The sequence below is a fragment of the Hippoglossus hippoglossus genome, chromosome 4 (assembly GCF_009819705.1).
Source record: "Hippoglossus hippoglossus isolate fHipHip1 chromosome 4, fHipHip1.pri, whole genome shotgun sequence".
Taxonomy (NCBI): domain Eukaryota; kingdom Metazoa; phylum Chordata; class Actinopteri; order Pleuronectiformes; family Pleuronectidae; genus Hippoglossus; species Hippoglossus hippoglossus.
Genome location: NC_047154.1, coordinates 7,620,165 through 7,635,877, shown reverse-complemented (window position 1 = coordinate 7,635,877; position 15,713 = coordinate 7,620,165). Strand labels below are relative to the sequence as shown.

The 15,713-nt window shown below is 40.7% G+C and overlaps 2 protein-coding genes across 2 annotated transcripts; both read left to right on the top strand.

Moving 5' to 3' along the window:
• The first annotated feature begins 2,463 nt into the window (after positions 1-2,463).
• LOC117760536 (laminin subunit alpha-3-like) lies at positions 2,464-5,169 on the top strand. The gene is made up of 7 exons (XM_034583643.1): positions 2,464-2,571; positions 2,679-2,789; positions 3,023-3,134; positions 3,408-3,563; positions 4,525-4,703; positions 4,816-4,917; positions 5,011-5,169. Exons 1-7 carry the CDS (start codon positions 2,464-2,466, stop codon positions 5,167-5,169), a joined length of 927 nt encoding a protein of 308 aa, XP_034439534.1.
• A 1,712-nt stretch (positions 5,170-6,881) lies between these two features.
• Positions 6,882-15,384, top strand: LOC117760535 (laminin subunit alpha-3-like). The gene is made up of 19 exons (XM_034583642.1): positions 6,882-7,015; positions 7,123-7,285; positions 8,176-8,303; positions 8,387-8,537; positions 8,632-8,736; positions 8,857-8,990; positions 9,083-9,200; positions 9,980-10,114; positions 10,198-10,340; positions 10,434-10,556; positions 11,657-11,801; positions 11,901-12,022; positions 12,121-12,301; positions 13,916-14,065; positions 14,148-14,307; positions 14,388-14,515; positions 14,620-14,713; positions 14,799-14,912; positions 15,006-15,384. The coding sequence occupies exons 1-19, from the start codon at positions 6,882-6,884 to the stop codon at positions 15,149-15,151; spliced, it is 2,574 nt and encodes an 857-aa protein (XP_034439533.1). The 3' UTR covers positions 15,152-15,384.
• Positions 15,385-15,713: the final 329 nt, after the last annotated feature.

Sequence of the window (15,713 nt, the reverse complement as noted above, 5' to 3'; positions counted from 1 at the left end):
GACAAAATAATGTGTCTTTATTTTCATTTCAATGCAACTAAATGTTTTTTTCAATCATTATGAACTGTATTTTCTATCAGCTATTTACTGGATGAGCTGGAATGTTTTAACTCATGGACTGACTGATAATAAAGTGATAACCACTTTAATCTGTTGCCTGTCTGCGCTTTATTGTTCAACCAGTTCACTGCTGCTTAATGTGTGTAAGTGCAACCACACCTCGGTGAACTTTGAACCCGTCTGTGTGAACACAGTCATTCACACTCTATGTTTCTCACAGTCCAACTTCTCTTCATGCATCTCACATCAAAAGCTCCAAGGTTTAGTTGCGGCAGCGTTTACCAGAAGAGGAGGAGGAGGAGTTGTCAAAGACAGACTGCGTTAGACTCACATGGATCCCTGGATACACACGCCAATGCATTGGAAAAGATCTGTACGCTGTGGTGCAGTGTGCTTGGTTTTGCTTTGCTTTGCTCCGGTTCATCCCTCGGCTCAGAAACAAGCAAAGTGTTGGCATGACAGACGCACTCCCGTCCTTCAGAGGACGCAGGGCACAAAATGGTTCTGCGATCCTTCCTTCAGCAACCAAACAGCAGGAGCTATTACTCAGGTAAAACAAGTCTTTGATGATCATGGTGGTTTTTGCAGGTTTTCTACCTCTTCTCAGTAATACAACTGGGTGCATGCTGTGGTGCAATACAAGGTCAAAAACTCATTCAGATTAATTTTATCTGCTGAGAGAGTATAAAGCTTCTCAGTCATCTTTAGAAAACACCACTCACCACCAGACATGCTATTTATTGTATCCTAGGTATACAAATGTTTTCACAGCATCCTAAGCTAAACCTTACATGTCCAAACCAATCAGGGTACAAAGTGGCCATGAATATGTCTATTTCCAACAAACACACACATGTTCTTCAGTGAGTATGTGTCCACACGTGTTTTCTCTCCGTCTCCATGCCTCACCCTGTTTTCTGCAGACCAGGTGAGTGCAGGTGGGGTGTTGTCTTGTGTTAACTGTCCCAACACAGTTGACTGTTCAGCTCTCTGTGTCCGTACAGAAGTGCGGCCCTGGCTTCTACAGAGAATGGACCGGGCCCAACAGGGGTCAGTGTGTGCCATGCAGCTGCAGCGGACTCTCCAAAGAGTGTGATGAGCATACAGGGAACTGTGTGGTAGGTCTTCACACACACACACACACACGCGCGCGCGCGCACACACACACACACACACACACACACACACACACACACACACACACACACACACACACACACACACACACACACACACACACACACACACAAACTCAGGCACGCACGCAAGCACATACACGAACTGACTATTGTAGATTTTTTAAATTTACAGCACACTCAAAGGTTGTGGGAGTTGCAGGCACATTGCCAACACATGTTGATCAAGTTGTATTTCATCTAACACACCTCCAGAACTGTCAGTCCAACACCACTGGGGCCCGCTGTGAAAGGTGTAAAGAGGGTTACTATGGAAACCCATCCCACAGGACCTGCCGTGTCTGTCCATGTCCCTTTACTTGGAACAAGTCAGTCTCTTTTTATTACCTTCGTCAACACAAACCTCAGCTGATTGTTTTTACTGGATCAATATGGAGATCTTATTTATTCTGTCTTAGCTTTGCGTTGGCCTGTCTGGACATCGGCTCAGGTGTGGTCGACTGCTTGTGTAAACATGGTTACAGTGGATCCAGATGTGAGAGGTTTGTCTGCTGGTTAACCAAACACAAACACTGTTTATAATTCAACATTAGGATCCTTGGTGTGACAAAACCTGCATCCTAACCCCTATTGTCCACTGCAATACATTATTTTGATATGCAGGTCTGCCTCTTAAAGTAGAAAAATGCACAGTATTTTCCTTCTTGTTTTTCCTCTCTTTAAGATGTGCACATGGTTACTACGGCAATCCATTGGTGCCTGGAAGCAGCTGCAAGCCATGCAACAGAGGGGATGGCATCAACCGTTGTTATCCTCCAACTGCAGGTTAATATACATTTTCATTTACAAATACAAATATAGTTATTTTGTTAAAAGGGGTACGTGATTTGATGTTGTATTAAGGTCAGGGAGCTCATGAGACAGAATAAAGATGAAATAGTCAAATTCAAGTTACCGGCTGAGATATCTTGACTTTTACTCCCACGTATGGATCCAACTCAAAAACCGTGGATCCTTCATTTCCCATAATGCAACTACTAAGGTATTGTTTTTCTTTTTGTTAAGAGCCATAGAGGACATTATACAACTGGTCAAGGATATTTCAAAATCCTTTTCTTTCGATACAACACACAACATCTGGTCGCAGCTGCTGTGATCAATGCCACAGTAAAGAAAATCACTGAAAAAAAATTAAACTAAGAATATTTTTTATTTACCGACAGACTGTGACAGTTGCACTTATTCTTTATTGGCCGACTTGAAGAAAATGGACGATGGTCTGACTTGGCTGGAGCAGCAGCTGAAGAACAGCAGTCTTGTCTCTGGTTCACACTCAATGCTAAACAACCTGGAGACTAACATCTCTGAAACCAAGGTACTCGTACATGCTGCCATTGGGAATCTTTTTGCTTAATGAGCTATCCTTTAAAACATCTATTTAGTCACATAATCCATGTTGAGTATTTCCTCTCTGTTTTCCAGATTCAGTTTGGGAGCTACGACGCTGCTGTGAGACACCTGGAACCAGAGGTTGAACAGCTGGAGGCAGATGTGAATGTTGTCGGGGACGACTTGAGTCAACTGATTGACAAGGTGCATGAAGTGAATTTTCCTCAGTTAATCAGAGTATAAATCAATCAGGGGTTAAACTTTGATAAATCATTTTGTAAATTTAAATTATTGTTTGAATACTGCAGGAGGTATTTTTATGAACTGATTACATCGCATGTCAGAGAGATCTCAGCGACAAACGTCATAAAAAAAGTCATAAAACCTATTATTGTTAAAATGATCTGGAAACATTATAATCTATCATTGACTTTCAGATTCTTCGATCTGAATCCGATCAGGAAAAGATTTTGCAGAATGTGAATCAAACCAAGTTGAAGGACGATGATCTTCTCCCTGAAGCTGAATCTCTCCTCACAGTAATAACAGGTATATCACTCAAATATGAAGATGTGTTTACACTGTTGTGGCACTGCACCACTGCTCTGATGATGGTGTCACATCTCATATTAACAGAATTCATTTATATTAATAACACTGAGTAATTGTAGTGGATATAAATTCATTCGGATCTTCCCTGTCACTTGTGTCCGGGTCTTTGTTGGACTTATTCAGGAAACTGAATTATTGGTTATGTCAAAGTGATCCTCTACACTGTGATGTATCATCAACACCGTTATCTGTGTTATTGTGGTTTGTCAGATTTGATAAAGCTGCTGTCTGAGGTGAAGCCCGGAGGATCCATCACTTTCTCTGAGAACGACAAAGTCTGGACGACGGTGGATGCTCAGCGCATCGTGCAGGAAATGAGACAAAGAGGCTGCAGCGCCGGCGGGGAGCAGGAGGAGGCACACAAACGTAAAACATTTTCTCTCTAATGATTTTCAGCTGATGTTCAAATGCAGTGAAATTGTGTTCAGTTGATGGGTAAAATGGTGCAGAGGTGGTTCAGACTGACTGGTGTTTGTGCCAATAATCACACAAGCAAACAGGCTTGTGTAATACGTCTGCCTTCACTCTACTCATCTTCACTATGATGTAAAGTAGAGGGCGCTATACAGAGGTCAGCCCACTCTGAACAGTTACTGTATATTCTGCAACTCTTCAAGCTGCAACCACCAAAACAAGTACATGCTTTGTTTTTCACAATGGTTTCCATTGCACTTACTTTCCCCAGGAACTACAAACCTTTGGAGAAACTTAGTCAGGGTCTAAATTAATGTACTGGTAATTTTCCTTTTTACCCCAGAGAGAAGTCTCTGATTGTCTAAAGTACAGGAACTGCTGGGATGGGGTTTGCAGCTCTTAACATTTCTGATTGGTTAATTACTTCATCATTTTATTCCAGCCACCATTTGAAAAAAAATCTTTAGCTGCATATACACTTTTCTTTGTGCTTTAAAAAGGAGAGTTACAGAGAAAAGCACATGACAGTTGCACTGATGAGAAAGTCGTCCTATATGGTCTTTAGACTTTGGTGGAAACACAACTAACCAACAGCCTGAAGTAACCTTTAAGAAAAAGTTCCAGGGATTAAAAATTCCAGCTAGTTTCATTTAAAGGTCAAGATCTGTATGAAATTATTAGGGAAAATGTTGAGAGTTAGAGGATGAGAATGACATCACACATGGTGAATTTGAAGCTACAGCCAGCAACAGGTTAGCCTAAATTTTCAGCAAGAAAACCAATAAGACTATTTCCTGAAACTATTTGTGTAAGGATACAATCAAAGGAAGAGGAGAACAATCTCTTCTCCATCTTATCAGAACTGGGCGATACCCAACCAATATATGTCCCAAAATGTGTATGTTCTCCTTAGTGTTGAACTTAATCCACGACAACTTCACAATTCCTTCACTGAGTCGGACGTCAGACTCTCTGATGGTCTCCGCCTCGTCTCTGAGGGAACTGGCTGAGCTGCTGTCAGAGGCAGGGGACAGAGTCAGCAGGACACAGAGCCTGAACCTGAGGAGTCACACTACACTACAACATCTGCAGGTGAAACGCAACGCTCGATTATAGTAGCATTTATTTCAGATGTACACAATAACGTCCTGTAGTCTTGTATGTCTTCACCTGTCTCTGTTCATCATTTCATCTTTAATCTCAGTCGGAAAGAGAACAGATCTCACTGCCTCCTGTGACTGAAATGACCAAAGATCTGCTGAAAAATATCACAGACGTCTTCTTATTGCTTGAGGAAATTAAAAAAGTAAGCTGCCATGTTTTACCACCATGATTCCATGAGACAAGTTATTTTTTTATTTTTTTACTGTAGAAACTGAATTTATTGTGCAAATTGCAGGAATTTGAGAACCATGCAGGTCAACTGGATGGTGCCAGAAGGGAACTTGTCAAGAAGTTTAATAACATCTTCCAAATTAAGGCCAAAGTGGATATTGTCAACAAGGCCGAGGAACACGCAGAGCAGCTTAACAGAGATGCAGCAGAACTTCAACAGTGAGTTTAAAAAGGAAGAAAAAAAGAAGCGTAGATATAAATAACATAAAGACAATGTGTTTATGTTGAAATTATGTATTATAAGACATTGCAGAGTGCTTCAAAATGCTACTAACAGCAATGAACCGCTCGGAGTGCTGAGTGAAGGAGTTTTTATCGGCATCATAAAGATCATACAAACGGCAGAAATAGCAGCTAATCAGTCCAGAGAGGCTGCTGATGAGGCTTTAAAGGTAACTCTGTTCTTAATCCTGCATGATGTGTTTAATTAAATGTTTAGTTGTATAATGTTAATTGAAATTTATATTAATATGATTCTCTTACTGTAAACTAGGATGTGAAGGAGGCAAGTCTGGTCGACAGGGCAGAAGGATTACAAAATAATTCAAATAATTTACAAACAGAAGTCGACAACTCTCAGAGTGACCTGAAAAGTGTGTAAAAAGCATAATTTGTTTCAAGTCACATGAGTTATATTAATTTGAAAGCCCAAAAAATAAATGCTGTTTGATTTCTTTTGGACAGAGCTTTCACGTCCAGTGAACTCCTGTAGAGGCCGTGTGAGGAAGCAAAAGGAAAAAAGAAGATCACTGAGAATGAGTATCTCAGCCATCACTGATGACCTTAAAACAGTAAGAGGAGGTCAGTGGATCATTTGAAATGAGCAGGTTATTCACTGCACCTGCAGCACAGCAGATCATCACGGTGTTTTAAATTTCAGATGACACCAAACTCCTGATAGTCTCGGCGAAAACAACGGCCTCTGAGTGTGACTCCACAGTCAGAAATGTAACAGATAGACTGAGGAACATCAGCCAGGAGGTAGAAAGAATAACCCTGAGCAGCAACAGTGTCAATACGGACAATATGATAGTTGATGTAGAACAATCATGTGAGTATTTAACAGTAAGAATCTGTTAACAGCACCCTTTTCCCTTTTAATTATATTATTAGTTTGGTTTATTTTCTGTCTCTTTCAGTGAAGAAATTGAAAATCACTCTCCCTGTGTTGACGAATAACCTCAGACGAGTTGAGGCTCTCAAAAGGAAATCGCCTCCAAGTGGCAACATGACAGAAAGCATCTTGAAAATCAAGGACGTGATAAAGGAGACAAGAAACCTTGTTAACAGGGTGAAGTTTCCTCTTGAATCTGATGTTCTTACCTGTCAGCTTTGATTTAAAGAGACTATAATCAATATTTTTTATATTGACGATGGAACAAATAACTAAGTATGTGAATGAGATCACTCATATGAACTGATGGCAAATATCACCTGATTCTTTTCCATCAGCTCTATGGAGCTTTAAAGTGTCTTTTGACTTATTCCAGTACAAAAAACAAACATAATATTTTATGCATTTATTTTCTTTATACATTCATATTTACATGGATCTTCTTACAGCTCCCCATTGCCACGACCTTTAATGGAAAAGGTCACATTGAGCTTCATCCTCCGAGAAACCTTGAAGACATAAAACCATTTACAGCTGTCGACCTGCTTCTCAATCATCATCAAACCAATCCCTCCAAGCCCGAGCGCAGACGAAAGCAACGACAGGACAAACAAGCAGACGTCAACCTCTTTGTTCTCTACTTGGGCAACAAGAACGTGAGCGTGTCTCCTTGTGTTTCACAGGAAGTCTGGATCTTTTTAAGAATATCTATATCTTTATTTGTCTCATTTTATCTACAGGCCTCTGGAGACTACATTGGGATGGCGATCAGAAACAACATGTTGATTTGTGTCTATAAGTTGGGTGGAGTTGTCCACGAGGTGGAAACCAAGCACAAAATAACATCGACTACCAATGTGAACGCGTCAGACTTTGACAGGATTATCTTCTACAGGTACGTGAAGGACTTTTAGAAAGAGACTAAAGTAACTAAAGTAACACTTTAGTTTCCTCGACATGGAATCAGTTTTGTGGTTTTCTCCGTGTTCACAATCCCTGCAGAGTTTACCAAGACGCTGAAGTCAACATCATAAAGAACTTCACATCACAGAAGCCCGTCAGCATCGCTCCTTATCAAAACCTTCCAAACACGATGAGCGGTGTCCTCAATCTAGACCCAGACAGTGTTGCTTTCTACGTGGGTGGATATCCTGACGACTTTACGGTAATAACACAGTTGTTAATTCATTATGTCTGCATGGATTGACTTCTTACACAGGCAGAAACAGAAGAAGGGCAATCATACAAGGCTTTATCGAACTGAACTGACAACCAGTAAGAACTGGAAAATCTCATATACACAATAAACACAGTACACAAGCCTGTGTACTCATCGAATCAAAGTGCCTTATACATGTGAAGCCTCTTTCTAGAAATAAATAAGTATGACAATTTTGACTCACTATCTTATAATTTTGACAGCATTAGTCTTATTTTTGAACACTAAATACATATTTTTTTCCCACTAGATTGAAATTCTGACTCAGGCAACTTTAAGTTATGATTTATTGACATCACTTCATGTTAATTTGTTTTAAAATGCAATTCAGGTTAGTACAGTATATCATTTTTATTTAATAAATCAGGATTGGGTTAAGTATGTCATCATTTTTTCTTTTCTTTTTTTATCTATTTTATACCTTTGGCTTGGTGTCTCATAATTTTAACAGACAATCTCATATGTTTGACCTGGTATGTCAGAATGCGATTATTCTCTCCTATAATTTTGATTTAGTATCAAATAATTATGACTAAGTACCTGAAAGTATTGACATGATAAGTAAATAATAAGATTAAAACTGTGCACATACTAGAGCACTGATGAAGTTGAATACAGAAGTCCCTCACTGACCCTTTTGAGAAAACAGTTCAGTGGGAGAATAATGAGACTGAAATACCTGTGAGCAGTGGTCCAGATGTGAGTTTTGACAAATGAACCAACAAACTGACCAATCATTAACCTACCATTGACAGAAAAATATCCAGGGTCATGAAATCCTTCTCATTGAAGTGTCATGTTGAAATGTTCAGTCCCTGTTGCTCTGACTCCTCCAGCCTCCACTGCAGCTGCGTTACTCCAGATACAGAGGAGCCATGAAACTCTCCTACATCAACGACCATCCTGTCTCTCTGTTCAACTACAAACATGCTGTCAACATGGAGGCAAAGCAGCCTCATATTAAGTAAGGTTTAAATATGTACTGTGTATATAGAGGTTTGTTGTTAAAGTCACAATGACGATGAATTTCATCTTTGATTGGTTCAGGATTCCACAGTCGGAGGTGTCAGACTACTATGACGGAACAGGTTACCTCATGGCGTTCATAAAGGAGCCGGGCAAGAAAAAGAGAAGATTGTTGAGGTTTCACACAAACAGCAGAGAGACAGACGCCTTGTTATTCTACATTGGAAATGAAGTATGATCTCTATGATGGAATTTAACAGTTTTCCTGCTCACGGCTCCGACGCTCAGTGTCTATAAAAAGACTGATCTTGTGTTTTATGTTGCAGGACTCTTTCTTCTGTGTGTTTGCGGAGAGAGGCTTCCTGGTGCTTCAAGGACAGGAAGCAGGTCAACAGCTCAGAGCTCAGAGCGCTGAAAAAGTGTCTCTCTTTGTAAGAGGATCTAAAAATAGTTACTCACCGGAATGAACACTAAGCAAAGCACATTTTCTGAATGCATGTATTTGTTCTATTTATAAACTGTCCTACTTAAAAACATGTCTCCTGTCTCAGGACCAACTCTTTACAATCACTACCGCAGAACGATTTATTGTGCACTACGGACGACAGCAAATCTCCACGGATCACATTCGTACAAACTACATGACTTTTTATGTCGGGGGTCTACCAGCACAGCTCAGGCTGAGGTAACAGATGCTGTACATGCAGTGTTTACAGCTTGAGCTCATTAGATCAGCCCTTTACACTGGTTTCTGTCCTTTATGTGTCTGAATTTCAGGCACAACATCACAGCTCCACCACTGAGAGGATGTGTGGATCACCTGATGGCAGATGGTGACATTGTTGAGTCCAACAGGACGATAGGTGTCAGCGATGGATGTCCAGTCCCCTTACTGGTAATCTGACAAAAAGCGATGACCACCATACATGGCTGAATGAATTTGACTGAACATTGTGTTAAAGGAGACATTTTATGCTCATATTCAGGTTCATAATTGTAATTTGTGTTATCACTTGAAAAGGTTTAGATGCTATAATGTTCAGAAAACACATCATTTTCCTCATACGGTTCATTGCTGCAACTCCTCTTTTCAGCCTCTGTCTGAAACACCAGGTCCCTTTCCTTTAAGACGCCCCCCTGCCCAGTCCGCTCTGTGCTGATTGGTCAACCGCTTCGAGTGTGTGTAGGAAATATTTGCCCCGCTCTCACTTCACCTGGCTTTGTTAGCTAGGCGTGCATTTTTGGCCTTGTGATTTCAAGTGACATCACAATACCCCAGAAGTATCAGCTGGACTAACTGAAGTTTTCTGTAGACAGATGAGCTCCTATCACTGCAGACTTTCCGCTTTTTAACTTTGCAGAACTGTTAAATTCACAAAAAAACAGATAAAGAAGACAAAAGAGTTAAGAAAGACTGAAAAACATCTCCTTTAAAATAAAGCCTCTGTCACAAAAATCGAGATCGGTATTGAAAATAAGAATCCTGAAGTGGGAAATCAGAAAGCTTAAAGGTAAAAGCAAATTACAATGTTTAAAGTGAAATGTGAAAAAGGAAATGAAATGAAATGAAATAGAAATGATATAAAAAATTTGCCACATCTTTTTTTTTTTAAGTACTTAAGTGAGCAGCATTTAGACATATGAATGTTATATGTGTGTTTCTGGCTTGTGCAGGGTGTCCGTGCAGCGACACTGAACTCAGCTCTGTCCATGGATTCCCTGACTGTGTGGGACGAGCAGCCTCTCAGGGTCTCTCTGGGCTTCAGGACCACACACAGACATGCTGCTCTCCTCTGGAGCAGCTCTCAGGTCAGCTCTCCCCACAAGTGTCAGATTTAAATGAGGATCAACTGATTAACATGACTCTATTAGCCTTCTCTCATCTTCTACAGGCCTCCACCTCTGCCCAGGACCTTCAGCTGTCCCTGGATGATGGCTATGTAACATTTACCAGCAATAATTATACACTGAAGTCCGATGAAAGATACAATGATGGAAACTGGCACTACTTGTCCGCAGTGAGCAGACCAACAAGGTAAGATGTGTCCTCCGTTTGTTAACAGTTGTACCTTTACTTCATTTAAATAAAGAAAAAAGCACATTACCGAAGTTGTCATGATTTTCTCAGGTTGGAGCTCAGCATGGATAATGTAAATGTGACTCAGGGGCGATCACACCACGCCAGGCCAGTGGATAAAAACTCACAAGGAAAGAAATTCAAAGTCTGCATTGCTAATCTTTACACCAGGAGGTTTGGATACATTTTAAATATTTTACCACTGTTTTACTGGTACAGTTGTAATATTAATGTTATGCTGTGTGGTGTCATTTTGTCTCATGACAGCAATGAAGGAGAATTCTGGTAATTTTCAACCTGGGCTCTAAGTTTATAAATGTGAACGTCTAAATGAATGATACCCACAAACACTTTTGGAACCAGTCGAGTAGATCAACTCTGGAAGCAGCTACGACACGGTGGCAGTGGCTACAATGTAATCTGATGGGGCAACTGTGACAGTCCAAGAAATGTCCACCCTCAACATTATAAACCTGCAATATTAGCACTACATGCTACACTACCCAGTTGCAAGGGAATTAGTATAGTCTCTATGTTAGACATAAATTTACTTTATTCCTCTTTCAGCTTTTGTAAGTAGTGTAATGTCCTGTCAAGCCCCTTTTGCTCTCGACCAATCAGGAGAGTGCATGCATTGTAGTCAGTATAAAAGCTGCTTACATATGGAATACGTAAGCTGGGAGGAAGTGAAGACAGTTTGGTTATAGCTGTGGCTTCTGTCGTTGTTTGGGGCTGTGTGACCTGCCTGAGTGAGAGTTACTGCCATTTTTTTGTTGGCTCGTGAGTATTGTTGGAAATAAGAGTGAGAGAGAGTTTACTTAGACAAACTGTTTTTGCTGAATCTTTTTCTGATGTGAACAATGTCGATGAGAGCATTTGACTTTGATGGACGTCCCAAATTGTTTGAGCCGCAGTACACAGATGAAGAACTCTTACAAATTGAAGAGCGAATGAGGAGAGAGAGGAAACCAGCAGAGGTCACACAACATTAGAGTGAGACTTCTTGTTGAGTGAGACATGTGTAATATTGACAGACTCTTGGCAAAGACACAGAACAGAATTTTGAGCCTTTTGTTGGTGAAAAGAAAAACACCTTTGGTGAACATTACGTGGACTGTCACATCCACTGCCACCAGTAGGGGTGATCTACTGGACCGATTCCAAAAAGTACCATTCATTTACACACCAACATTTATAAAAATAGGACCCAGGGTTGACAAACACCAGAATTCCCCTTTGGGTAATGTTTTATAAAAATCTGTAATTTGACCCAGGCCTGAGCAGAGCTTTATACGTGCGGATCTAAGCTCATTTTCACACATGGGAGATGGTGCTCTTGGCCGGTGCAGTCGCCATATATCACCGAATCCCAAGCAGTTACCAGCACCAGTTCTGAAGAAGCACCAGAAATACAAACCTGTGAGCAAAACAAGGCACCATTTTTAAAGTACCACACTAATGCTAACGTTGCTTTCAGTACAAGATAGTGATGCAAGTTATTTCTCCACTTCCTGTCAGACTCAGCTGGCTCCTGCAGGCAGTCAGTGTTTCCACCAAGGTGCACAGCGTGGTGAACACCAGCTCTATGATGATCACAGCTGGCTAAGTTACACTCTGCCACAACAGGACCTTAACTACAGGTACTGTTCGCTAGGGTTTCATAAAATCATCCATCTATTCGTTCATATGAACAGTAAAGAGAGAGAGACCTCTCTGTTGTGCTCCCCTTGTGTCTCAGGCCTCACTTCTCTCTTGATATGAAGACCAAGTCGTCCAAAGGTCTGATCCTCCATGTGGCAGGGAGAGGAGTCGTGTCGCTGCTGGCTCTGTACATGGCCAACGGCAAGATCAAGGTGTCACTGGGTCAAAACAGAATCATCGAACACAAGCAAAAGAGCAACGACGGGAACTGGCACAGAGTAACTGACCTTTCACTAGCCCCTCCCCCCTTAGTAACAGTTACTAAGAAACTAGACGTTGATAACAGACGCAGATTTTGTCATTTCTAGCTGATGAACGTTGATCTCTGTCTTGTCTGTCTCCAGATGATTATTTAACATTTAAAGGCTAGAATGGGACTCAATAGAGTGCATACCTCCGCCAAGGCTCTTAAATTCAATCTTCCCCACTTTGCACACTCTTATAGAACTCCCCTAAATATGCCTTTTTTTCATCAAGATTCAATAATTATTCCCAGGGAAATCAGTGAAAATGTCAAATCTCGCAATGTTAAATAAAGGGGGAAAAAAGGGTTCTTCCCTGAGTCATACCGCATTCCTTCCACCAGGAACCCTAAACCCTAACCCTAATTTGATGGATTTGAATGACTAGTTTGTGTGCAATCTTGCTTCCAATCAAACAAACAAAAGGACAGGGGTGAAAAACCTCTTTGGTGAAGGTAATAAATTAATTTAAAATGAAAGCTCTACAAAAGGAATGCACAATACATTTGGTGAACGTAATGCACAGTGGTGTGAGTTTAGCTTGTGTCGCTGCAGTGTAAACTTCCCTATTTTGTAAAGGCAACCTGCTCCAGATTGGTCAGCAATTTGCTTTATTTACAAGGTAGAACAATTTGGCATCGTTTGTGGTCATTTGGCTGTCCATGCTGTACAGAGGGGAGAAAAAAGAGATCATGTTCAAACAATAACATGATCCACTTAGTGTCTGCACCTCACTTCACTAGGACAACAACAGCTGCACTTGCTTCTCTTTTCACCACAAAACAGCAAAAGCACTTGACTCTTCACTTACCGTTACTGCGAGCGATTAAAAATACTTAATCCGTATGCAGTGGGATTTGCAAATATTAACCAGACACTAAAAACCTTGTGCTCAGCAGCTTCAGTAGTAGCTTCCTCAGGCTGATCTCCGTAGGCTCCATCTCTAACAGCAAAAAGCAAAGGTAAACTGCATTTACTAAATATTAAGAAGTAAATGCCCCTTTAATGCTGGAGCACTTGTTTTATTCATTAATATTATTATTTAATTATTGTTCCCTGATCAGAAGCCACAAGATTACTACTGTAGTGGTGAATGGCTATGCAAGTGTTGGAAGTTTATGTCAGAGACAGTAAAAAAACACACAGCTATATCGATTCCTCACACTTATAAGGAAGTTGTTATAACTCGTTTTTTGTTTGGCCAAGACTGAAAAATGTACATCCCCTGACAAACTCAGCAGTGTATCACTGATGCATCACAGGATCTGGATGTGAACTCAAAAAGTGTTTCACATTGGCTGGCCCAAGCCCATGCATTTCTGCTCGGGTCATAGACGCACATAAAGGTAGCTTTTCTTGGATATGGGAACCCTTTAAAGATTTAAAATGAACAAAGAGTAATATCTGACCTTATTTGATGTTTCAGGTGTCTAAGTTTTGCATGCCACTTTTACAAAGGTAATAAAATTGGAGAAATCGAGTTGCTAGGCTGTGATAGTGATGGTGGCCTACAGACTGTTTGACCGACGACTTGTTCTGAGTCACTTTACCTGGGTGACAGATTGTCTATGTGTGTCTGTGTTTGTGTAGGTTGAGTTCAGTGTGGAGAAGAGCACCTTTCATCTGCTGGTTGATGGAGTCCGTGTGACCGATGGTCGCCTACCGAACAATGAGGGATCGTCTTTAGACCTGCACAACCCTGTGCACCTGGGAAGTGATCTGAAAGGAAGAACCACAAAAGTCTGTATCAAACCTCAGTAGCTGTTTGATCACACATTTTCCCACATGTACTTACACACGACCATGTCCTCTCCTCCCACAGGGACACACCATTCCCATGAACAGTGTTACTGGCTGTATACGCGATTTCAAAATGAATGATGTCGCTGTTGGAGAACCCGGGGGGAGACATAAAACATTACCCTGCTTCGATGGGCCAATGGAAATGGGGACGTACTTTGGCGGTGGGCACATCGTCTTAGGTTAGTAGTATTTAATAGATTCTGATTCATTGCAATTTACATCAAACACCCAAATCTAAAAAATAATATTTCTGTTTTAGATAATTACCTCAATGTTGGCTCCCACTTTGTGTTGTCCTTCGAGCTGCGTCCTCAATACCTGACAGGTCTTCTTTTCTACGCTCAAAGTGACAAGGCCAGCTTCAATGTGTTCTTAATGAAAAACAAGGTGAAACCTCCACTCTTTGAATGTATAATGGCAGTTGATCAGGCAGAGATGAAAAACAAAAGTGCATTGAATGACCACATTGACTGACTGCAGTCTATTACCAGGTGGGGGTCAGAGTGAATGATGGAAACGGAGCTGTCAGTGTCTCTGTGACTCCTCCTGAAGGTCTCTGTGATGGAAAGTTCCACATGGTCACAGGTACGACTTCACATGATGACAACATTACACAAACCAGATCATATCTGAGTGGCTCTAAATTTAAAATTGGGTTATTGTCCATCAGTGTCCAAACAGCGGGAAGTTGTCAAACTAGTGGTGGACTCCATGTCTGAGGAGAAAGCCGTCGCCGTCCCATCCACCTCGTACTCAACAACACTGGATTCACTTTCCATTGGGGGTAAATCCATCAAACATTTCACAGCATGTCTTTCATCAAATATTAGCTGTTATCATATCACCCTGACCTGAATCTTCTCTTTTCTCCGTTCAGGGACGACAAGGTACAGCAGAGTCCCCGTGTCCTCACCATTTGTGGGCTGCTTACGAAATGTGAAGATCAATGGAAAGCCTGTTGTATATGAAGAAGAATCCAGGGTGTATGATCCTGTGAGCATCAATCGATGCCCTAAAGACTAATGACACGATCAAAGTAATTATGGATCTGACCTCTTGTCATTAAAGTCATACAACAAGCTTTGCCGAAAACCATTAAAGGGAAAAAATCGGACATTTCGAGAATAAAGTCGTACTCTTACGAGAAAGAAAGCTCTAATATTATGAGAAAAAAGTCGTAATATTAGGCTACGTGTAATTTTAAAGGGGGAATATCAGAAGATACATCTGTCACCTGCGTCACAATGAAGAATATGGAGCATCTTGTTAGGTTGTACTTCAGTATAGGTTTCACAAATAACAAAATAGTTTAAATGTTTTGTCTCATCAGCGCCATGTTATCTTTGTGTTTGTTTTAGCTTGTTGTGATTGTTTTGCACATCTCTTTGTTCTTCTTTTTTTCTTATGTTCTCGTGTCTTTCTGGATACATTTTTTGGGGATAGTTTTGTGTATCTTTGTTGTTATTTGGCATCGTTTGTGGTCATTTAGTTTCTTTGACATAATTCTACATCTTTTGGGTTTTTTTCTGTTTCTTTGTGGTCATTTTAAAGATCTGTATAATTTGACTCCTTTAGAAGAAATATT

Bases quoted from the DNA above. Each gene is read 5' to 3' on its own strand.
- LOC117760536 (XM_034583643.1), top strand. From the start codon at position 2,464: ATGGACGATGGTCTGACTTGGCTGGAGCAGCAGCTGAAGAACAGCAGT. The intron at 3,135-3,407 runs GTATATCACTCA...GTGGTTTGTCAG, and splicing joins TCTCCTCACAGTAATAACAG to ATTTGATAAAGCTGCTGTCT. The intron at 4,918-5,010 runs GTAAGCTGCCAT...TGCAAATTGCAG, and splicing joins TGCTTGAGGAAATTAAAAAA to GAATTTGAGAACCATGCAGG.
- LOC117760535 (XM_034583642.1), top strand. From the start codon at position 6,882: ATGGCGATCAGAAACAACATGTTGATTTGTGTCTATAAGTTGGGTGGA. The intron at 7,016-7,122 runs GTACGTGAAGGA...CAATCCCTGCAG, and splicing joins GACAGGATTATCTTCTACAG to AGTTTACCAAGACGCTGAAG. The intron at 8,304-8,386 runs GTAAGGTTTAAA...TGATTGGTTCAG, and splicing joins GCAAAGCAGCCTCATATTAA to GATTCCACAGTCGGAGGTGT.